The sequence below is a fragment of the Acipenser ruthenus genome, chromosome 26 (assembly GCF_902713425.1).
Source record: "Acipenser ruthenus chromosome 26, fAciRut3.2 maternal haplotype, whole genome shotgun sequence".
NCBI classification, from domain to species: Eukaryota; Metazoa; Chordata; class Actinopteri; order Acipenseriformes; family Acipenseridae; genus Acipenser; species Acipenser ruthenus.
In genome coordinates, this window is record NC_081214.1 from 26,200,390 (window position 1) to 26,224,807 (window position 24,418).

Genomic DNA, 24,418 nt, shown 5'->3' on the forward strand with positions numbered 1-24,418 from the left:
TAACTCTTACTAGATGTATTCCCAGGTCCGGATTTCCATCCTGGAAGGAAAACTCCCTGTGAGTCTGGGTACAAACAGCATGAGTTAGATACCCAAGAGGATAGAAACTGCTCCTACTTACTACTACCCCCCCCCCCCCCCCCCCTTGAGGGGAGTGCTGTTTCAGTGCACAAGTGTCTGTACTCTGAAACAACTCTATGTTATTATAGATCGTGGCAAGTTAATGAACAGCTGTATTAAATTAAATCATGAATTAAGTTTATAAAACACACAACACTGATAAAGCAACAGAACTTTATTATTCATTGTTAGGTTCTATAGACACATGGCTAGTAGTTGTAACAATTCTTTTCACTACAGGAAATGGCAGGTAGAAATGTGCACGAAACAGTTACTAAACATGTCAAGAGCCAACACACTTGACAATGCTATTCTGTACAGTTTTAAGCACATAACTATGCCTAAGAAATGCAAATAAAACGTTTTTACAGATTCAACCTTCTGTTCCGATGAAAACAGTCACATTTATCAAATTCAGTCAAACAGAGAAACCTACAGTACACGTTTCAAAGAAAAGAGATCCATACTCACTGCTTTGAATTTGTAAAAAACAAAAATTATATAAATTATATATATATATATATATATATATATATATATATATATATAAAATCAATAAGAATAAGAATAGGCTTTCAATGCAAAAATGGTGATTGAATCTGTACCTGTGCAACATTAAAAGAAACTAAACTTTCTCAACGAGAAAAAATAAAACTCATACCAGTTCAAAGCAGGTACTAAGTTACTTTAACTTTTCAATTTAAAAGTAAAACAAAATCAGTTGCTCTCCATTCACTTGCAAAGCGTACTGCCTGCGAGACTGCAACGTGTCATCTGCACATTATAGGGCAGTACAGTATGTACACATGCGTTTCTGATGAAATACCTTCTCCAATAGTCACAGGATACACATGTCTCCACTATATCATCACAGTAGCTGAACAGATGCATTGGCAGAATAGAAGATTGAACCACATTCTGAACTCGGGCTTAAATAGTGTTAGCACCACAACCAGACTCCAGCTTCTTACAGAATGCACACTGCCTTGTGATTGAAATGCACAACAAACATCTCCATTCTTAGGGTGTTCGTTTCCATTCTCCAGTTCCTAAACCGTGTTCCGTCTCAATTTACCAAGCACTCTCACTCACTACTCCAGTGCTTCTCCTGCCCCTGTTTGTCTGCCAACGCGAATGTCACACTTTAAGAACAATATTATTGAAAAAGGTTACATTTATGGTTACTTGCATTGAATACATTATGTACTCCAAGCACTTCTTAAACAGTGTAAATTGTGTAAAACCGTATTCTTGTTTTGTGTTTAACTGATGTCAGAGCGATTTTTTGAATGCTGTGACAGAAATGCATTCGCTACGGTTAATTGTAGTAAGACAGTATGCAGTACCTGCCTCCCTGTCGAGATATTATCCTGCCAGACCTATTACTCCTTGCTAAGTGCCACCAGCACAGGTTTTCATCCCACTAAAACTAATTCATCTCCTTTAACTAGTATTACCAACACGGATAGAGGAACGTTACACATTTTGTGGATCGTTTTTTGTTGACTTGACCAAATTAAAATAAAAAAGCCGGGAATTGTAGCACTGCGATTTCAATACAGTTTTAAATCCGCGATAAAGGAGGACCCCACCCTTTGTCATTCGAAGGCGCCTCATCTAACATGGAGCACCTTTAGCCCTTTAACAAAATAAACTAAATGAGCTAGAGCAAATGAATATGTATGCAAGTCACAAGAATAGAACGCTAACAGTATTTTTACAAACCTGTGTGGTGTTTAGTACAGTAACTATAAATACAGCTGCATGGTGTACACCGCACCACCGCCCCCCACACTTTAACATCACGTGAAGTGCTGCTCTCCAGTGGCTTTTCACACTCTGAACAAAGCAGGATCCAGTAATTAAGGCATACTCCGATAACTCACTGGGGGATAAACACTGAACTGTGCTGTCTGCGAATTGTAAACCATGTACCCGTCACAAAACGTTCTGCTTTTCTAAATGCTGTGCTAATTGCCCAAACTCCTAGTGTATAATATACACAGGGTGAAGAGGTTACTCACAATGGCTGGGGTGTAAGGCCACAATGGGCAGCCAGGAGACCAATCCGCTCCAAATTGTTATGGCCATTACTGCCTCCTTCAGCAGAGTGGCTGTTTAGACTTTGATCAGAGTTTCAGATATTACATACGAAAGCACGCGTCTCAGGGATTCCATTTACATTATAAATTATTGTATAAAAAAGAAAAAAGCAAAGAGAAGTGTTTGCTACGTAGCGCAGGTGTTTCACTCCTGTGTCTGTGCTGCTCCAGATTTAAAGACACTGAGGTGTGGCACTTACAGTATTCAGCTTCAATGTGCATCACATTAAGATCAAGACAGGCTGTAGGCTGTATGAAGCAGGGAGCAGTTCACTTAATATGACCTCAATGCGTTGTTATCTGTGGAGCGTCTAACTGTTCACCGATTTAGGAAAAAAATATATATTTAAATTTTAAATGAAAAATAAAATAAATGTAATCCATAAGGCAAAAGTACAAGACCGTTTTTTTAACTAGTTCAACATTATGAATAATGTCCTTTTCTGTATCAAATACGAATTTCCGATTTAAAATAACACCAAAAATATATGTACAGTATATATATTTATATTACTATGGAAACACTATAGGATAATTAAGAAATTAATTTGTAAAAGAATAAATAGAATAATTAAATTGAGCTCCACTACCAAACTTGTGACATGTTTTGGTAATTTTTCCTTGTTTAGCATACAAATTTAATATTACATGAAATTGTACATTTCCCAAGTTAAATAAAGCCAAAACATAAAAAAAAAAAAAATACAACAGCAAAAAAAATAAAAATAAATGAAGTTAATACACTTTGGAGCTTTACAAAGACCAAAAGAATAATAAAGAACAGAACACAATTGGACAGTGCCTGTAGCTTTCTCAAACTTTAAACATCAGCTTATAAACCCTTTACGATCACTTCAAGCATTTCAGAAGACTTGTGTTTGATAGTTAACATATGAAGTGCATGGCTATGGCTCAGTGGTTAGTGGAGAGACTGTGCTATGGAAGGCTTTGGTGGTCAAGCAAAAGCTCCACCCACCTCAATGTCGACCTCAACAGTGATGAGTTACCTGGCAGCCAATAAGGGAAGCGCAAGGCAGCTGGCCACTCCTCCCTTTTACGCACCGATTCAATTTGTCACAGTGCTTTTCACATAAGCCTTCAGTGGCTCTGGAAAGACTTTCCAAACATATATTTAGTATACAGCATATTAAGATCTCATGGAAGTGCTTTATAAACATTGCACTACAAAGCATACGGGTTGTGAAGTTTGGGATTGCATTTATTTTAACAACATTCCTTTAGGTCCTGTAAGAATACAGTCCATTCATTTCAAAATTGTTACACAGCTAGTGTTCAAAGTAAAAGGAGCAATTTATTAAGGTACTGTTTGAGCTAGACCTGACAGAGAAAGACAACGGGCATAAGCTCACCAATAGCTTAGGTGGGAGGTCAGTGAAACAGACTGGGATAACGCGGCACAAGATGAACAAGGAGTCCCTTAAACATTATTAATACTTTGGATCGCACGCTGTACAATTCCCAACGCTAGTTATTAAACGATGACCTGCCAAACAAACGAAGTGCAGCAATGCTGCTTCACCAAATACTGGCCTCCTGGTTATTTACAGGTTGTGAAGTACATTAAAAGGGGAGCCCCCTCAGGCGACGCCGTCCTCTAGCGCCTCCCCGGCGTGGTGGTCTTCGTAGATTTCCTTCACCGCCAGGATCCTATTCAGCATGCTCTCCAGCATGCTCCTGTCCATGGGGATGACGGAGTACCACAGAGGGCTCTCCGCGATGCACGAGCGCTCCGGCTGCAGGTAGAACACGTCGTTCCTGCTCCTCATGTTGTCTGGGCTGAAGAAGGAACAACAACAACCACCACTGGGGTTACAGCTCGTCCAGAACGCTTTTAAAAAGACTTAAATCTAAAAACACAACAAGATTTGACGAACAAGAAACCAATTCAATCAATCCGTCAATCAAAACTGCATTTAAATAGCACCCTTCTGGAACAGGCATCTCAGAAAGGCTGTTGGATGAAAAAAAAAAAAAGAGAAGTGTAATCCTCAACCCCTTTCCCAGTTTTCTACTGATCAGGGATATTGGAATCTTACTTGAGAGGTGGTTGAATGAGTGGCAGTCAGACACAGTTACGATCACACTCTCTTGACCTATTCCCAGGGTATAGCACACATACCACCCATTTTCTCCCCTGCCCCCCACCAGTTTGACAGCTGGTCCTGTCCTTACCATTTCGACAGGTAGAACTCAAAGAACTTCACAGGACATCTCAGGGGGTTCAGCCTGTTTTCCTGTTGCTCCAGAATCGTTCCTTCTTCCTCCCGTTTCCTCTTTCCCAGGCTGCTTTCTGCAGGGACAAAACGAAAATAAAAAAATTAAATAAAAACTTTATATGAGAATTATTTTTAAACTTGACACCAAGCCAAAAGACTTCTCTGCACTGCGATGTGTAACACAGTTTCAAAACTGCCATTCCTGGCTTAGCCTTTGGCCAATAAATGTTGGTTCTGACTGAAAACAGAAGTCGATGTATGCAGCAGACCATGTGCATTCAGCAACTGTTTTGCCAGATCGTTTGACTTATAGCTCACATTCAAGCTCTCAATGAACACTGCCTCAACCTGTCTATATACTGCATGTGTGCGCTTTACTAAGAAACTTTTCTGGCAACATGAAGTCACATCTGTCTGTTAGAGAGAAAAAAATAAAAAATGCCGAAGGAACATCTGTGTAAGGTCACATTACTTGTAGGATGAAGAACTAAAATGTTATTTATCATAAAGCTTTCGTCCTCGCTTCGCAGTAGTGGAGCAAAGCATTGGATCACCTGCTTTCTGGTCTTAGCTAGAGCAGTAAGAGAGTGAACAGTGCAAAAGGGTTACATTTCACATGCCATCTTTCAGCTCTCTCCCTGAACAACACTTCAGAGGTCTCCACACTGGGGTTATAAATAGAATGGAGACACGCTCAGAAAAGCAAGCACTCCAATAGTGGGGGAGGGCAAAAACTGAGACTCCTCAACTAAGAGGCATCACTAACTTTTCAAGTAAGAACAAAGCAAACAACATGCAGACTTCAAGGAGTCTGGTGTCTTCGAGTTTAGTTCAGATGTCTTGGGAACGGCTGAGCTGTATGTAGTGGAAAACTAACCTAAAGCATCACGCTGCTGTTTAAATGTGGCATCCGTTTTCTTTTTCAAATCACAAAATCAGGAGAAGCGGTCAAACAAGATCCGTCCCTCCGGTGTCAGCGCTATTAAAAAGGAGGCTGATTAAGGAATGTGCCAAATGTCTTAAGCAGCTTAATCTAAAAGACGCGTGAAACGTGTGTGTATAGGGCCCCCCCGACTATTCCATAGCTGCAGGACCCATTACTTAGACATGCCTTGTGTTTAGCACTGGCACCACAAACACTGGCAACTAACCTGACTGGAGCGCCCTTAACATTCAATCACAAATTTAACAGCAAGAAGATTAAGATACCGATGCACAAGTTTAAAAAAAGCTTTCAGATGCACCATCTGTGCAAGCAGAGATCAAGTCATAACTAACCAGTAAGAAAATATGTTCTAAATAAACCACGTTGTGCACTAAGATAATACTGAGCCGTGTGACTAGATTCCTGTAACGATGAGCTGGTGAGCTCCACTACCCACTGCTTTTCAAGTGTCTACAGCTATGGCCAAAGTTTTGCATCACCCTGTAGAATAAATTTAATTGCTTACATTTGTCTAATCGCATAAAACATCTAACTTCACCATAAGCTTCCGTCCAGCTATAAGAAGTGAATTGGTTTGGGTCGCCGGAGGGCCTGGACAGCTTATTTATTGATCTTAGTAAATGAAACAAGTCACGCCTCATCATCATCACAGACGCCCCCCAAATTCCCTGAAAGACATTCACAGCCTAAAACAATCGCTCCCAGGGGGTGCAGTGCAGTACCTCTGCCTTTCTTGCTGCGCACGGACGGCCAGTAGCGGATGCTGACCATCTTGCCCACGCCCCTGGGCGCAGAGCACTTCCTGGACTGGCGCACCACGTTGGTGAAGGACAGCTGCAGGTGCTCCTCCACCGTCCTCATGCCGAAGTACTTGGTGTTGAAGAACATCAGGGTGTTGAGCAGAACGAAGGGAGAGTACACCCCCAGCTGCTTGCAGTCCCACAGGTGCTCCTCCTCCACCCGAGAGAGGATCGTACCTGAAAACACATGCAGGGGGGTCACGACTCAGCCGGGAACCCCCATGTCATTTTCAAAATCTCAAACATCTGTGCGAAAAGTCAAAGTCACTTCAGAGTCAAAGTGCTCGGTGCTCAGTTGTGTCACACGTTTAAAAGACAGCATTTATCTAAATATCAGAGATATGAGAACTCAGTTTATATCTAAATGTCTTCTCTTCTTTCCCAGAATGAACTATTTTTTTCTCAACTTCAATCCTTAAATTGGCTAAATGTTCATTTGAGTACTTATGCTGCTACAAGCATAATAAATCAAATAAAGCATTTTCAATAGGTCTTTCCGCATCTTAATTGGTCTTGGTTGCATGCTTTATAATATTTTATAGAAGCATTTCGGTCAGTTTCCAACACTAAACAAGTCATTTTTCCTGGGAATGTTCCCTATGCTAATCGGCACAGTCAGTGTGCCAATATTCACTCCAGCTGTGCTAGTATTATCAAACCCCAACCCTGCCTACCATACTGTACCGACCAAAAAAAATGTTTAATAATAATAATAATAATAATAATAATAATCTCTGAACATCAAAAGGGGGAATACAGCAAAGACGGGGTCTTATTTAAAAGCCACACCCAGCTGCTCCTCCCAACGCACACAGAAGCTGACTTGACAAGCAATTCCTCATTTGTTCCGAGGGTTTTCTTTACAGTTTTGAGACGACGGCAACTTTGCATGCCTGCTATTTATTTCAGCATTAGTTTAAAGATAAACCAGTAGTTCAGAACCCCAAGGATCAGAGGTTAATCCTGGGGGCACGAGGGAGGAGATTTTATAGCACTGAAATGTGCAGTGTCAGTGCTCCAAAATACATGATACGCTTTAATATAGACTCAAAACATCAGCACCCCACGCCCTGGGAATACATTTAGATATTAGAGTTACAGAAAGAGGTTCAACAAGTAACCCAGCGCAGTCCATCTTCATCTCTCAGGCACTTTCACTCCAGCCCTGACGTCCACCGAAACAGGCAAGGTATCTAAAAAATGTGGTGCATCTGAAGTGCTGGAAATTAACCCTTCGGATCCCAGGACACCCATGGACCCGTCTTGTAGATTCCTAGAACGCCTGCGTCCTTCAAAATATTCAGTCAAGAGATATAGTCTTGCCGTTGTAGAAAAGGATATTGGCGCTGGTGGGCGTTCCCTGAGGGCTTCCGGAGAGCTACAGTTTAGAGTTAATGGGGCTGCATTCATCTGATCTTAGTGTCGGACCTAAATCTTGCCGTCCTTTAAAAAAATCAATATAGAAAACGGACCCTTTCTGCATTTTATAGACAGAAATGCACTAAAAGGGACACACGTGCACGGTTTGACGTTTCATTTTCATAAGAAAAATCTTTATCATCTCTATGGCGGTATTTAGATAGATTTTTTGTTTTTGAGGTTATTAAAAGGCTGATGCTCTGCCAGGTTTGAAAGCGTTCCACACAACGTACCAGTCGGGGATATCGCGGGCTGCCAACCCTTTAACATCTTGTTAAGTTCTTGTACAAAAGTCAGGAAGCACAAATCCGTGAAGATGTTGACCATTCGATTGTTCTCCAGAAGGTACTGCAAAAAAATAAAAAAAATAAACAAATGATATACACTACGGAGATAAAGCAAGGTTATAAAAACATCATCTTGTCTGAAAAATACAAACAAAAAACTAATGAAAACACACAGCCATCGGAAACTGGTAGTTCACCGTAAAAGCACACTTAGTAAAATATTAAAACACACAGCCATCGGAAACCGGTAGTTCATTGTAAAGCACACTTAGTCCTTGTCCTAGAGCCTGCTTCTAGTTGGCAGTTTCCTGCGGCCTGAACTTTCCCATAAAACAGCAGACGCCAGATGTGTAGAAAACAGGAATCCCACAGTGATTAACTTAACCCTTTAGCGCACTGTTTCCACTGTGGGAAGCAGAATGGGAGCGGTCGTTCACAGAAATCACGCTGTATGATTCTCAAGGTCATCTCAACGCACTTAAAATGAATGAATGAATAAGCAGATACTCAAAAGTCAGGAAGTTTAATGTTGAGCACAAATACATTGATGTGAGAAATATTTGGGTAGGTACAGTTATTATATTTTATTATGACTGTTACCCCCAGCAAAGGGTTTAACACAGATCATGCATATTGTATCTTTTCCTGATTGTGCTTTGGGTTCCAAACGGCAAGGCTCATCTAAAAACAATTAGATCCACATTTCAACATCAGGAACAGGAAGCCTGGTACTGTGGCATTTCAACTCACAGGAGCCACAGAGATTACAAGTAATTCCAGTACATAGAACACCACACACTGTCTTACACACCAAGTACTGCTTGCTAGTGCCTCCTAGTGGCACGGCTTAGAAGTTACAGCAGGGAAGCATTTTAGAATTATCATCACTCTTTCAGCACCAAGTAACTGGCCTGTAACTAATTCAACCGTTTGAGTGTCTTACATGGAAATAAGTCCTAAATGAAATTCTTGAAAGAATTAAAAATATTATTTTTTACTTTATCTTATTAGAAACTAAAAATGCTTTCAGAATCCCTTCATTTTCCATCACAGCTGAAAAGGTGGAGCATAAAACACAAGAAAAACAAATAACAAGAACCCCTTTGTTCTCAAAGTTCAGCTCTATAACAAAAGTGCAGACAGTCTGACAATACTATGCAAAACCTATCCAAAGTCAGGCTTGACCGATAAAGAACAGTAATCTGCCGGCTTGGGAGAAAAATTACTGTTTTACATAAATAAAGAAATAAAATAAAATAAAAAAATTGCAATTAATAAAAAGTTGCAAGGGGGCACCCGGACTTGAACCAGGGACCTCTTGATCTGCAGTCAAATGCTCTACCGCTGAGCTATACCCCCAGCTGCCTGTCAAAGCCTTCCACACAATGCCTACAAATGCAAACAAAGGGTTTGCTTAGCAGTCCTCTTCACCAGCTGGGAATTATTTGCATTTACAGCAAGGGTATCTGCTTGTGACACTTTGCCTGCAGGTTAGGGAGATGCTGTCTAGCACAGAGACTGTGAGGGACTGCATTCCAGTCGAAGTGTTGTGCAAGACTGCTCTCAAAGCTCATGCATAAGCTGTCGTGTTCTTCCAATCTACCATCAGCTCTTGGAAAATGAGATGCATGATCTTTTACCAGTCATTTATTTAATGTTTTTAAATTAATGAATCCGTTCACTGAGCCTGGCAAACATGACAAAACTTTTTTTTTGCGGTTACGGCACACACCTGTACAGCAAAGGCAGGGATAGGCTTTATTGCAGCCCAGGTATGTAAACAATATTACTGTAACTTGTAAGGCTGAGGCAATGCATCTAGCCACCGTATCGTTTGAACGCTATCGACAGTCAAGCCTGTGCATTGTTTCTGTGTAAAGGTTTTAAACAAAGTTTCCCCCGCTCTCCATCCTAGTCTCTGCAAGTTGCCTTGGATAAAGGAGTCTGCTAAATAGACAATAATAATATTTGCACAAACTGATGTCATTTAAATCAGTACAATAGTTTTTAAACCTTTACTAGTAATGTTACATATTAATCCACACAGCTCCACATGCATTACTGCTGTATTTCTTTTTACCCTTTCATAACGTCGATGAAATCGATGCATCAGCTTTTTTGGAAAACGATAGATCGATGGTGAAATATTAGTCCTCGCCCCAGGCTTAGTAAACTTCCTGAATCCACAGGCTGATCATTAAATCACTTCACACATGCAAAGCAGGTGCTAGCAGCACTTCAGATCCCATTCTGAATCACAGCATGGGGCCGCAAACAAACATCCTGTTTTTGGTGAAAAGAGAACCTTACACCTTCTGCATTGATGCTGCCAAGAGCCCCGAGATTTGAAAAATAAATGCGTATCGCAGGAGGGTAAATAAATAGCTGGCAGTACTTACAGTAGAAATCATTTGGATTGAAATAAATAGTATGAGCCTAAAGCAGAACAAGAGAAAAAGGCAAGGACACATTTTCTGACGTGAATAAAAAAAAAAAACAATAATTGCAGTTAGCAGCAGAAACATTGAGGTCCTGACTGAGCAATTCCTTGTTGTGCTATTGTTAAAATTCCTTCATAAAGCAGTGTTCCAAACCCCTTGCAGGTGAAAAGGAAACCCTGAACACAACACGTGGTGCAACTGCAAGACCTCCTCACCAGGGCTCTGCCATAAATGCATACCTATAGAAAGTAATAAATAGACGCACAACACTGATCAGAGCCACAAACAGCGTCTTTAGTTTGTTACACTAACCTGCTGTATTCCAAGGCACAGGTAGTAAATGCTGTCTGGATCGTATCTTTCCCCATTCGGTCGAGAGATTTCCTTCACAAACTGTGCCAGTCCATAGTTCAGTTCAGCAGCAGTGGAAGTAAGGATATCCTCTTTTATCATCATTGGTTTAGCTGTTTATATATAAAAAATATAAAAAAGATGATACAGTTCCCAGTTTGCACTAAATGCGGATTTATTTGACCACACGAGATCAATTCTAAAGCAAACTCACGGCCAAATCGCAGCTCTTCGTTTTTTCCGCCCTCGTTGCCGGAATGCTTGGTCTGAGCCCAGTACTTCCAGGCGCTCACTCCGAAGGAATAATTTAACCCTGTGCATCCCGAATGGCTGCTCATCGAGTCTCGGGAGCAGCTCTCTGACAGCAGTATCCGTTTCTGGCTCTTGAACACAGAGAGCAAGGCTGGCATTAGAAATCTGATCTGCCAGGTCTCCGGGCAGGGGGGGGGGGGGGGGGGGGGAGGTTTCATTTCCAGTGAAGCCTCTCCCCCCAGTGCAAAGACTCACCTTTCTTACAGCTCTGGGAAGCTCATGTTCTGTATGATCGTCATCGGTGGTCACGAGTCCACAGTCGAAAAGGAAGTCAACGCTGGGATCTAAGGGTGCTAAGAAGAAATTCTTAAAATTCAATTTAGGAATTTATAATAAATGTGTATATTCCCAGCCGTGTTATATGACCTTACGTACTTTTAGGAAAATCTGCTTCCAAGTCCTGAACCGGCTCATCCAAAACATTTGCCATTTTGACTGCCATCGCCAGGACATCGTCTCGGGCTGGTCCAAACAAATCGCAGTCTTCCAGCAAGCCCTCTGCACTCTGATTGCTGGCGAGATCTAGGAATAGGTGGGGAACAAGCCTTCATAACATTTCTCATCCAATTTATGGAATACATACAGCCGGTGTTTTTTTCATTCTGTGCTGCAGTATTATTATATAGGCATTACAGTTTAAGAGTTTAACAGTGTTGAATGTAAAACCCCTACCACAGAGATCGGAGGATGCTTTATCCATCTCCTCAGCCTCTGCAATCATCTCCGCCATGGCGAGAAGGTCAGCCTCGAGCGGGTTGGACGGGATCTTCACTTTCAGCTCCTCAATCGTTTCCACGATCTTATCAGCGCTCTCCAGGGTGGTTGGGAGAAACATGGGAACTGGGACCTGTTTAGCACAAAGTACAATCAAATACAACTGTGGTTATCAAAGGAGATCTTTGGCTGGTAATTAGCAAGGTAAAGTGTCCCAAGGCCCAGTGCTAATCAGGGTCTGTGAAACTAAGTGTTAGTGTTTCCTTGAAAATGCGTCTACCTGCTTCTACTCCGACACCTAATAATCCATGTTCGTTTAATGTTCGCAGTCTTTGTTTCAGTCTGCTTTTCTTTGCATTTATTTCTCTACTGGGTTTTTATATCCTCTAGCAAGATTTCGGTTAACGTGCACGCTGTACCCAAGTGATCTCCTGACATGCTAAGCACAGAGCTCTACAGTAAAGCACTTACTGGGATCGGCATGGTGAAAGGCACTGGTGCTTGCTGACAGTACATATGCATAGGCACTGGCACAAAGACAGGGACTGGGATTGGGATGATAACCGTCTGTGGTTTCCAGTCTTCCTCTGAAACACACCAAAGGGAGGAGTGACCAATCAAAACACATTTTGATATTTTTTCTTTTTTGCAGCCCTTCCCCCTGAGGAGAATTTTCTTTCTTTATTTATTTATTTTTTTAAACCAAACAGTGCATTTAATTTTAATCTGAAGTGTATTCGAAAAGCTGCAAAAGTTAGATGTTGTGACAATCATTACGGCTTCGGCATGACTTTAAAGTTTTTATCTGGGTAGTAAAAGCATTGCACTAAGATACATTGTATAGCTAATTCAGCATGATGCATGATGCAGCTAATGTCCGATGAAAAATACAGAAACGTTTGTAGTTCATTACCTGTCTGGCAACCTTTTGACGTCATCTCGGGTCTGCAGGACACCTCTTGGTCCTGCATCAGTGGCTTGCACATGGCAGCCTTGTTCTTGCGTGCGGTTGGTAAGGGGGGAGGAGACAGAGATGGGGGGAGCTGGGTTGTGTGCGTCTTTTCAGCAGGCTGGAGCAAAGACACATGTTTAGTTACTAACACAGCAATAATCCTAACTTCTATAAAACGCAGGTACCAGCACAGATTGAAGATTTTTCAACACCAAGTTTCATCCTGACACATCTAATAAGGTGTGATGTACGTATGTATATATCACCGTTGAGCTCTGTAGCTCTGTACAGCACTGCATTCTGTCTGACTTTAACCTGTGTCTTTTCTGTTTCAAAAACTGAAGCGACTTACTTCAAATTTCTTAGCAGCAGTGGTTGATGTTTTCGACTCTTGCGTATGTTCTGCAACAGCAATAATGCAAGTTAAAGAATTTTAATAGTTACCAATTACCAGGAACTTCAAATGCATATAAAATGCTTTATAGTGCTTAATTAAAAAAAAAAAAAAATCTTACTTTGCTGTTGTAGATTGTAACATTACAACCCTCAGCCATACCGTCTCATTCATACACTGTACTGTGTATCTCTTATTTATTCATGTGTGAAACAACAGTTTGGCTGCGGATGGAAAATGCTGAAATGATGACTGTGGCCAAGGGCTTAAGTTAACCTGGATTGCATCATCCACCTGTGTGTTATCCCAAGGTTACCCCTAAAAATAACTTGTTATTGTTGCAATCCATGTGGACTACCTGGTGAAGCAAATTGCTCTCAATAAAATGCAGCTGTGGATTTCAGCAGCAGGGTGTAAGCTCCCAGCTGAACGTACTGTTTAGCAAGCTCTCGGGCCCCTTCTGAGTGTCCAGGTTGGGCTGGTTCTGCTGGCTGTAGAAACGCAGGAGGCATTGCTGGTTACAGTAGTGTTTGATCTCCCCACGCCAGTGTATGGTTTCCAAAAGCTTCCCTTGTCGTTTGCAGGCATGGCATCTGGCTCCCTGCGTGCAAAAAAAGGATGCAAAGATGTTAAGTTATTGCTAGAAATCTGGAGTTTTTGTAAACAAGAATAAAACAGACGCCGTAGCTTAATCTCGAATGGTTTATAAACATGAAGAAAATGGGAATGTGGCTCATTTATACTTGACACCATCTGTAATGGGCTGTTATTGAGAGAATCATAGAAAATAGGAGGCACTTTTTTTACACAGAGAATTGTGGAGTCTGGAACCAACTCCCCTGTAATGTTGTTGAAGCAGACACCATGCGATCCTTCAAGAAGTTGCTTGATGAGATTCTGGGATCAATAAGCTACGAACAACCAAAACGAGCAAGATGGGCTGAATGGCCTCCTCTCGTTTGTAAACTTTCTTATGTTCTAATACAGCTGTGTACCAAGTGCAGTAAAGACTTCACCCTAGGAGTTTCCAATACATATAGCAGCCGCAGTCGAGGCGGTAGGTCTTTCAGATTCGTTCCAGCCCCCCCGATTGTCATGTTTAAATATAAAAAGGTGATGGGAATGTTAAAAGCACACACAAACCTTAAAGTACCAGAGCAGGTACTTGGTTTTGCATTCCTCGCTGCAGAAATCCCAGGTGTTGCCATCCAGCTCTTCTGTTACAGCTCGTTTGCATGTCTGGGAGCAGTATGTACAAGTAATGCAACACAGGCCCAGGTTCTTAGTGAAGTCCTGCTTGTACAGTAAAATACAGCCTGTGGAGAGAAAACACAGCGAAACAATGAAGCTAAGTAAAGGGAAAGATTTTTCAAGTATCACAAGGCCAGTCTCTCCCCACGACAGTAAAAAGAATGATTTATTTTTCTGTATATTATAGATATATATATATATATATATATATATATATATAATGTTATTTTAAAAAGTGTTTCCCTCTGAACCCCAGTTTGAGAACCACTGCACTAGATCACATAACCCAGGGATGAAAACAAGACTCCTACTGCATAGCAGTTTCACCGATTCTAGGTTTTACAACAAGCTTGATTAGCCACAGTGTATACATAACAAGCTCAGGTATGCCTTATTAAACTCATAGTAAAAGCAGGAATGGAGCAAACTGCAATGTAATGGGAGTCTTATTTCCATCCCCAGCTGCCTTGTGCTACTGAGAACATTGGAAGTGCCCTATTGGAAGTGACTCGGCTGTGTGGTCCAGTGGTTAAAGAAAAGGGCTTGTAACCGGTCCCCGGTTCAAATCCCACCTCAGCCACTGACTCACTGTGTGACCCTGAGCAAGTCACTTAACCTCCTTGTGCTCCGTCTTTCGGGTGAGACGTAATTGTAAGTGACTCTGCAGCTGATGCATAGTTCACACACCTCTAGTCTCTGTAAGTCGCCTTGGCTAAAGGTGTCTGCTAAATAAAATAAACATTAAAACCAAAAACATAAATAAAAACATTCCACAGCAGCATTAATGACCTTCACTGCAGAAATTCTTTTCCACTCCTGAAAACTTGATCTTTTCGTGCAGCAGCTTCTCCTGCTTGCAGTGCTCGCAGACCGACACCACTCCGTGCAGCCTCTTGTAATCCTCACAGCACTCTTTACAGCAGAACTGGTAGATGGTGTTCTGATAAGCAAAGAGAATGAAAGAGTATTTTAATACAGTAAGAGGCTTGTGCTTTCTGGAAGCTGGTTTGTGGGCTCAGGCCATGTAAAGTATAAATACTACTCCCATTGCACGGCAGACTGAGTCAGGCCAGGTTTTAATGGGGGTTTCATTAGACAAAGCCTGTGACCTCATAGTTTGACTGCTCACGCTCAAGTGTGACTAACTTAAGCTAACAGTAAAACCTAGCATGGGCCGGACTGCTGTGCACTGAGAGTCCTATTTCCACTCCTGGTGCATACAGTCACGTTTCCATACCGAACTTTGGAGGACAGGGAGCATGCAATAGTTTAAAAGACTGACGAATATCCAAAACCATCATGTTCAAATGTAAAACACAAACAGTTTTTGATAATAACAACAACAATAATAATAAATAAATTACTACCAATCCATCACAACCTACTCAGGTGAACGTGTGCATTTGTTTCCGATAAGAACCCATAATTTCTGAATAAAAACAGCAGTGAGACACACTACCTGCCAGTCCAGTACTTCAGGCTTGCCGCTGAATAGATTGTGACAGGAGTGACAGTTTAAATGAATGTCACCTTCGGGGCTGGATTTCTGGTGGGAAAGAAAAGCAGTATATTTCTTAATTCAGTTACAGAGTAACCTGTCAATTTATTGAATACAAAGAATATAAACTTACATACAGTGTGTGCAAAACTGGTTTGTCTACTTCTATCGGTAAAAACATGCAGCAGTGTATTCAGATCCATTACTGTTTAGTTGAATAGACACCCTCTGTCACACTCAGTAAAACGTCACTGGTAAAATTGCTTTTGCAAATAGTGCAGGGCTGTGTCACGAGGGGCAAACCCTTTGGCTTGTTTATAAAAAGATTCAGTAAATCGAGACCACACAAATCACTATGATGTTCAGCGAAAAGCCTGTTCACCTTCCAGAGGTGTTCCAGCACATTATTATTATTATTTTTAAATACCTGAAATTTAGTCCAGCAGCTGGGACTGCAGAATTGACTGACCACCCTGTCGGTCTTGTTGTAATACCCCGGGTCTGACAGACTGCGCCTGCAGAAGCTGCACGGCTTCGGAGGAACTAAAAACAACACAAGACAGACGATCAGAGGAATTGTAGCTTTCACACTGGCAATGGTAGGACTGCAACTCAATAGGTTTCCATTCAGCTAGCTTGAAGATGACATTTTAATTAAGGGGCTGCTGTTCTTTTATTTATATATTTATTTTTTAAAAGCACCCAATAGCAAAACAACTGTGATCAAGGAAAGCGATGGTTTAGGGCATTTTGTGCAGTGTTGGCACTAAACAACTGGCTATAGCTTTCAGTTTCAGCTATTTTGATCATTTTGAAAAAGGGGCTTCAAGAATAGTTCTGATTCTATCCCAAGTATATACCGTATTCAGAATGCATTCATGTACTGGTAACTGTATCATGGTCCTCGTCTTAACTAGCCTGACAATGCTTTACAAGTAAAATCCATCAATGCGCTGGTGATATAGTACAAAGCAATTTAAATTGAGGGGAAACAGAAATGAATTCAATTAAAAAACTAGAACCATCTCCAAATTGTCAGGAAGGCTGGCCGGCTTGAGCTGTTGAATGGAAAGCAGATTGGTACCTGTGGGCCCTGCGTTCTTGACTTTGTGAGACGTGATGCAGCACACAGAACAGAAGAGTCCCATCTTGCCATTGCGGCCCACACTCGAGAGCATGTCGAAGTTCTTGCACAGAGTCTTGCACCACATGCACGGGTACACTTTGGTGTTTTTCTGGAACAATGGAGAAGCAGAAATGAGGCTCAGCTAATAAAATATATATACACACACAGACACACACACAGATGAGTTTTACATACTGCATATTCAAATAGCAGCCTTACTGAAAACTGCATGAATTATAGAATGATATACTACTCTCACAGTTTACGCTCGCAGCATCCTGTGCACTCTATTATAATAACTAATTTATTATAGCATCTTTCACACGAAGGTGTCTCAAGGCGCTATACAAAATAATCAACAATTAATTTAAAAATAACTTAATTTAACAAAAAATTTAAAAAAAAAACACACATTGCAGACTACAGTAAAGAAAGGGTTTAAGAAAAAGCAGTGAAAAATAAGTGGCTCAAGGGATTTTTTAAATTTGGCTACTGTTGTAGATTCTCTAATAAAGGTTGGTAGTTAGTTCCAAGGAGCTGAAAGTTTCTTTTTAAAACACATTTCATCCTTTTATCTGCATTTCTTGGAGCGCTACATCAACTGAGGGACTGCTCCTGAAGTAAATTTTCAGCAAAAAACTGAAGTTTGCACCGTATATACAGTACGTTTCTGGTATGTTTCAGGAGAAAAAAGTAAGCTCTTCTCACCTTCTTGTACATGGCTAAGCAGGAGGAGTTGCAGAACCTCTTCTGCTGTCCCTCGTGAAAGAGGTACTCTAGAGGAAGCCCTTTGTTGTAGATGTACACCCCACAGTTATCACAGCAGTTTGTTTTCAGCCCCTTTGTGGCTCTGAACTTGGTAAAGCAGGTGTCACTGCAAAGACGGTGGACCATATTGCCACTGCTCACTTCATGCTGGATCTGAAAAAAACATGTATTCATTTATTATCTTATCTCATCTGGAAGAACCTCAAACTTGTGCTACACATTTCATAAGACTGAGCGCTTAAAATCTTCGGGGAAGCAGCGTTGCGCTGGCAGCTCTGCAAGGCATCTCAGATTGATGCACAGTTCTCTTACCTCTCCCGCTTTGTGGCAGATGCTACACCTTGGGGCAGTAGAATCAGCTGTCGGAACAGATGCCCTTTGTAACTGGGCTTCGTAAAGTGAAAGGCAAGTTTTATTACAGAACTCCTGGAAAGAGTTTCCCGGCCCTGTCTGGGCGACAACGGAATCTTTTGTACTCCAAATGTCCCTGCGGAGAGAGAGGAACGGCAACAGTAAATGTGAAGCTAATAGAACGTACTGCTTTCAGAAAGGTAGCCATGCAGAGCATGCAGACAGATCCCTCTATATCCTGTCATCTGAAAAGCAAAGGCTAACAACAAAAATAACAAACTATGAAGCCATTAGCAGCCAGTCAAAACGCCAGATTTCAGAACCTACCAGTACATTATATTTTGCCTTAAGTGTAGCCTTGTGCACAGTAGACTACAAACAGACAAGAAAGTCTAAAGGGATTGATAAAGGAAGTAACTACTGTATGTATCGTGTTCTTAAATAACAAAAAACACAATGATTTCTCCTAAGTTGATATGTACAGTTGACCCTGTCTTATAAGAGCGTCTTATTTCACAGTCATCCAGCCCAACCAAGGTGCTCATAAAAAGATAGTTTAACTTGAGTGTACATAATAATATCATCATCATCACCAATATATATATATATATAGCCAAAATTACTTTTTGCAGAACACGCAAGGCTTCTTCCTTGGCGGTTTCTTGGAGAAGGCAGAGAGGCAGATGGAAGAGCAGAAGAGCTGAGGCATCCCTTTCCTTTGGTAGGCAGTCTGCCCCTTCTGCAGGGGGGTCCTGCAGTGTGCGCAGTACATTTTGGTGAGTGAGCGCGGCGGCGCGCTCTGGGGTGTGCTGTGAGGTGTGCTCTGGGGTGTGCTGTGCACTGTGCTCTGTGGCGCGCTGTGCGGCGTGCTCGGGGCACTGTGGACTGTGCTCCTAGGCCGGCTGTGTGCACCGGGGGGGACTGCCGCAGTTGCCGGCGTGTGAGGCCTCTGGTTGCGCAGAGACATCCGGCTGGAGCGTCGAGGGGTGCTGCACGGGACGAAGTCCTCATCGTTGGGATCGTCCACCATGGCGTCAGAGTCGTCATCAGATAACTGAACTTTAAAAGGAGAGAACCGTTCAGGTTAGAGCAGGGAGCACAGCTGTGTGGTGTCTTATGGGATAACACCGGGTGAAGGAGGTAGAAAACCTAAACATTCTTTGCACACAATTGTACCTCATAAAATTTTTAAAAAAAAAAACAGCACTCACCACTGTCTGAAAGTCCTGTCGATCCCCGGGATTCATTTTTCAAGAACTCGGTTCTCCTAAGGCGTTCAGTTCTCCTCATTTCCTAATACAATCATCAGAAAGATTTGCCTTTTTTTAAAAAAAGTTTACAATTTGAAGTGGTTGTGACTAAAAAAAAAGTTTCCATAAATTTTATCTGTGTAGGATAAAAAACATGTTTTGCAAACACGTATTTAATTTTTAAAAATGTGCATCTAAAAAAACCTCAGATAAAGATCTACAAGAATGCTTTACTAGGAGGTATAATACATTTACCAGCAGGTACAACAACTTCACAAACTTGACAAAGTTTTGAAATCAAAAGCTCCTTGGAAATGGAAGAGCATTGATGCGGCGAATGCAAACTGTCTCATGTTCTTAAGTATAATAATTTAGTAAAGCGTGTGTTACCATTCTGCCTTTGAGCTTTTCCTCTGAAGTATCAGCTGTTTTTTCGGCTGGGCTAGAGGCTGCAGGAGTCCCCAGTGTCTGATCTGTACAGGAGACTGGAGAACGGTCAGCAGATTGGCTTTAACAATTTACAAACAAGATCCATCTTCTGTGTTCATTTTGTTTGTTTAGTAACACATCGCATTACATATAACACATTCACAATAATCCCTAAAAACACTAACTTAATATCTGTATGTCTGACATTATAAAGCTGTTCATCAACTTTAATGTTCTATGGTCTTGTTTCAGCAGTGTTTAAAGAAAGGGTCTTTAATTGCAACTATTCAGGACTTTGCCTGAAGGAAAACTATAATAAATCTCTATATGGTCTTTCATGCCTGCCTGAAGTCAAAATTGAAGGCCTCCTTCACAGCTTGTATTTTATATAGTAACTGGTAACTGATCAGAAATAACAACTGTGTAAAGTGACTGCCTCATACAATGAACATGTCACTTGAACAGAGGTTGAACAAGAGTAACAGCATGTACTGTGATTGCAGAATCGCCTCACCTTTAGCAGCTGCTGGTGGTACCTCTGGCTTTTCTTCCGATTTGACCCCGCTGGCTTGTTGGCTTTTGCTGCCCTCTGCTGCTGTATCACCTTCTTCAGCTTTACACTCATTTTTGATTTGCACCAGGCTGTCTACATCAGAGGTCTGGCATTCCGCTGTAGAGGCAACTTCTGCAAGCTTGGTCTCCCCCTGCTCAGGCTTGATCTCCCCCTGCTCAGACTTGATCTCCCCCTGCTCAGGCTTGATCTCCCCCTGCTCAGGCTCGATCTCCCCCTGCTCAGGCTCGATCTCCCCCTGCTCAGGCTCGATCTCCCCCTGCTCAGGCTCGATCTCCCCCTGCTCAGGCTCAGGCTCTTTGGAGTCAGTCTCTTTCTCATCTACCAAAGGCACCTCCTGGTTAGATACGGCCGGGGATGCAGATGAGGGGGGGCTTACAGTGCTACTTTCAGCTTTCAATTCGGGCTTCACTACCAGTGTACTTTTTGTCTGCTCCTCTTCCGTTTGTGGCTGTGGTGCCTCCTCAGAGCTGCCAATGTCATTCCCTGACTCCTTCCCTACCAAATCCTCAACCTCCTCCTCCTCCTCCTCCATCTCTACATCCCCAGCCTCCTTTGGCGTCACAGCCTCGGCTTCCCCGATTTTAGGCACATCTGCTGGCCAGGGGCCCGCCGATCCAGACGGCTCTGGGAACACTTTGCTGTAGAACTCCTCCACCTGGGTCTTGGACAGTTCCAAGGAGTCCGGGTTCTCCAAGATGCTCAAGCTGTCCTGCGTCTTTTGCCTGACTCTCTCGGACTGGGTCAGAGTGGGCGTGGCAGCGCTGTACTCATCCAACCCCAGCAAGTCGCTGCCGGGGACCTCCATGCTGGTGGGCATGGTCAGCAAGTCGTTCCTCAAAGCCTCGTCTGCAAGCTGGAAGGGGTTTAGAGACCCTGGAAGCTCACTGGGATCCATAGTTTAGCAGCAAATCCACTGCATGGAGAAACAAAAACCAACATAAAACAGGATGAACTGATATAGCTAAGACAAACGTTTGTTTCTTTCCCTCTTCTAAAATCATAGATTTGTGGCTTCTGTTATCAGCTTTGTATAGTTTTAACTTAATTAATAATTGCTGAGTCGGAAGAGTATGTGCTGTACTGCAAATATTTCACAACAGGCATACATTGGTTTTGAAGATATAACCGTTTGATAGTATATTACTACCACAAATAAATAACCAAAAACACTATTTAGGTAATTAACTGGGCGTCGCCTATGGAATCACTTGCAACTAACTGTCACCCAAGGTAAACCACAGGAGTAGTAAAGTGTTCTATCCATTAACCCTCTAAATCCTGTTCACATATATCATGCACGCCAGCGCTACATGGGGAAAGGCCATGCGATACGACAGACGGGTCCTAATATTAATTTATGACAAAAATGCCATACATATTTTTTAACTAATAACTGACGAGCTCTGTGCATGAAGATCATTCTTCACTAATTTTGACTCTCATAAGTACAAAGATAGCAAGTAAAATGATCCACATTACCATGAGAAGTTAACACCGATACCATAACCTGTGTTTTTTATTTTTTTTATTTTAATAAAATATAAAACGTGCAAATCTGGAATTTAGGAACCAGGCCCCCATGAAGGACCTGTTTTATTTGTATATATCGAACGACAATATCCTTTCACAACCTGGCCTGTATATATCAAATACCTTAAAGAAATACACAGTTCGGTGAAAATGTGAGGTCCCGGTATCTGGTATTTTGGAATGCCTACCGGTATTCCAAATGGGTGTCAGTAAACAGTAGACATTTTGGAACTCCATTTTTATTTTTGTTCTAGTAATTCGGCACCCGGCGCAAGTTTTATACTTTTCTAACACTGGCCCCTCGCCGTCGGCTGATGAGTCCCACCTGCAAATGCTTTACCTGGATCGTGTCGAGATTCCTATCCCACAAAGTGACATTAATTTTTCAGTGCTCGTCCAAATGAACGTGGAAAACGGGTGCCTGTGACTTTAAAGCCGAGCATATTTTACAGCAGTAACCGTTCTGGTGCAAACAGGCAAGGCCTGCCATCCGATTGGCCCGCGCTGGGGCTGCTGAGAAGGAAGCCTCGCGAGATCTCGCTGTTCCCATCGACGAGACCCGATTTGAGACGGCGAGAGGCAAACCGCGGACTGGATTCTCGCCGTTTTTTAATGGGAGCGACAAGAAACTATCTTCTGCAAGAGGAAGGCTTGAGTGCAGTGAAGCGCTCGTAAAACTCGAAAAGAAAAAAAAAAAAAACCCAACATCCACACATTTACGCGTCTCCACACTGCCATATCTATCACCCCGCCCGTTGTCATTTTGCACGCCAGTCGTGCAAAGTTGTAATAACACCCCCCCCACGGCTACACGTATGTGTTACAACACATTTTCCCTGTGCAACATGTGATCTCATGATATACCACTTTACAATCATGACGTGCCAGTGTGTATGCCAAAACAGATGGTATTAACTGTTTAACTGCTACCTCTGCGATACAGGCTACAGCTTGAGAGCTCTCTATTAAAAATGCATTCTACTAAAAAAAAAGAAAAACACTTTAAAATGAAAACATATCTAGCGTTTGTACATATGCGTTTACGGTGTGACATGGCACGAGAAAACGAATACAAAAAAAAGACAATACTGGAAATGCAAACTGTGAGTTTTCGCACTGACCTTCTGCAACGCTTAACGCAGCAGTGTTTCATCGCATCGTTTAAAGCTGATCTTAATAAATAAACGCCAAGCTTTTTTAAGCACACTGTGCACAAAGTCCGCCATTATTATCGTAGGCACTCCGCAAGATCGAAAAATGCTACTGTGCCATTTTTAAGAAGAAAAAAAAAAAAGAATAATGCCAGCTTGTAATAGAGACCGTGCTTTGACCAAAAAATCTAACTTGCGTGCAAATGATAAACACTTAAAATTACCCTGTTATAGAAATAATTCATACGCCACTCACGAAAAACACCCACCAGCTCCAGATCCTGTGTCGTTCCTCAATTTCCAACTACCACCTCCAGCGAAGCTGTTACAGCCAGTGCCGGCTAAACACACACAGAGAGAGAGTGAGTGATAGTGTGTGCGCGTAAACACTGCAAGGCAGCCGTGATAATTGTGTTCGGCGTCTTTGCTCTCCTCACAAACCCTTAGACCCGCATAGTGCAAACAAGACGGAAATTGATTGTCTGAAGCGCCTGATGATGGCAGTTATTTAATATATACGTTCTTCCAGGTTGCATGATGTTGCTACACATTGGAACATCATTACTCCACAGCAGCAAAACACAAAATAGGGCTGGTTGTGTATGTCTTGGTGGTGTTGTGACAAACATGCATGGTAACACAAACGTTTGGATTACCCAGATGTGCCTTCTGTTCCTCTACTGCTCCCTCTCCGTGGTTCAACATGAGTTGATGACGGAATAATACAATGTTGTTGTACAGTAGTAACTGAAACATGGGCCGCATCGTGTCCTCATTGACATATCAGTTGACGTCTGATAAGAAATAAATCATAACAATTAGTTTTGGGGGAGATCAACGGAGCTACACGAGGATAGGTGATAATAATTAACACATCTTGCTCGTAATTGGAAGGGAGAGACGTTGGTGTTTGCTGTTGCTATGGTATTGATAACCCCGATAAAGCAACAGCCGGCAATAGCCTGATATAACTATGGAAGAATTTACAGTATTCTTCAAGAAAGTATAAGCTATGTTGATGAAAAAAAAATCATATTTATCTTTGCTGGTGTTGTAAAACCTATATATATATATATATATATATATATATATATATATATATATATATATATATATATTGTAAAGTTGTGTTATCATTGTACAATTACTAAAACACAACACACTACCGTGCAATTCAACAACTTTTGAATCGAAACCACTGGATCTGCGCAGCCTTTTTTGTCACACTAACATGAAAATAAATTGACATCAACATCCACTAATCAGATTCACTTATATTATTCAAAAGCTTTTGTTCGGCCAATCAAAACTATCAGAGGGACGATCGCCTTGTCTCTGTTTAAATTGACAACTTTTCACCCAATCGGTTTGTGCGCTGAGGAAACTGACATTATTAGTATCCAATAAGAGTGACG

The 24,418-nt window shown here is 41.8% G+C and overlaps 1 protein-coding gene and 1 non-coding gene across 8 annotated transcripts; both read right to left on the reverse strand.

Moving 5' to 3' along the window:
* Positions 1–280: 280 nt before the first annotated feature.
* LOC117430846 (zinc finger MYM-type protein 3-like) lies at positions 281–23,776 on the reverse strand. 7 transcript variants are annotated; one of them, XM_059000980.1, is made up of 25 exons: positions 23,660–23,776; positions 20,263–21,235; positions 19,710–19,804; positions 19,281–19,362; positions 18,693–19,128; positions 18,031–18,205; positions 17,659–17,871; positions 16,909–17,059; positions 16,252–16,367; positions 15,786–15,872; positions 15,116–15,266; positions 14,219–14,391; positions 13,511–13,676; positions 13,034–13,083; positions 12,643–12,799; positions 12,201–12,316; positions 11,688–11,862; positions 11,391–11,537; positions 11,211–11,308; positions 10,918–11,086; positions 10,665–10,816; positions 7,858–7,972; positions 6,128–6,382; positions 4,416–4,533; positions 281–4,019 (listed from the first exon to the last, which is right to left on the reverse strand). In XM_059000980.1, exons 2-25 carry the CDS (start codon positions 21,215–21,217, stop codon positions 3,821–3,823), a joined length of 4,551 nt encoding a protein of 1,516 aa, XP_058856963.1. In that variant the 5' UTR covers positions 21,218–21,235; positions 23,660–23,776; the 3' UTR covers positions 281–3,820. The 7 variants fall into 7 exon arrangements, with proteins under 7 accessions (XP_058856963.1, XP_058856964.1, XP_058856958.1 ...); XM_059000981.1 differs by lacking the exon at positions 23,660–23,776 and adding an exon at positions 23,273–23,443 and having other exon boundaries at positions 19,710–19,792; XM_059000975.1 differs by lacking the exon at positions 23,660–23,776 and adding an exon at positions 23,273–23,443.
* On the reverse strand, positions 9,199–9,270 carry trnac-gca (transfer RNA cysteine (anticodon GCA)). The gene has a single exon. It is a non-coding gene; the product is annotated as a tRNA-Cys (tRNA).
* Positions 23,777–24,418: the final 642 nt, after the last annotated feature.

Coding starts and splice junctions, on each gene's coding strand:
- LOC117430846 (XM_059000980.1), bottom strand. CDS start 21,217: ATGGATCCCAGTGAGCTTCCAGGGTCTCTAAACCCCTTCCAGCTTGCA. Junction 15,267..15,785: donor CTGAAGTACTGGACTGGCAG/GTAGTGTGTCTC, acceptor TTTGCTTATCAG/AACACCATCTACCAGTTCTG. Junction 12,317..12,642: donor GTCAAAAGGTTGCCAGACAG/GTAATGAACTAC, acceptor GGTGTGTTTCAG/AGGAAGACTGGAAACCACAG.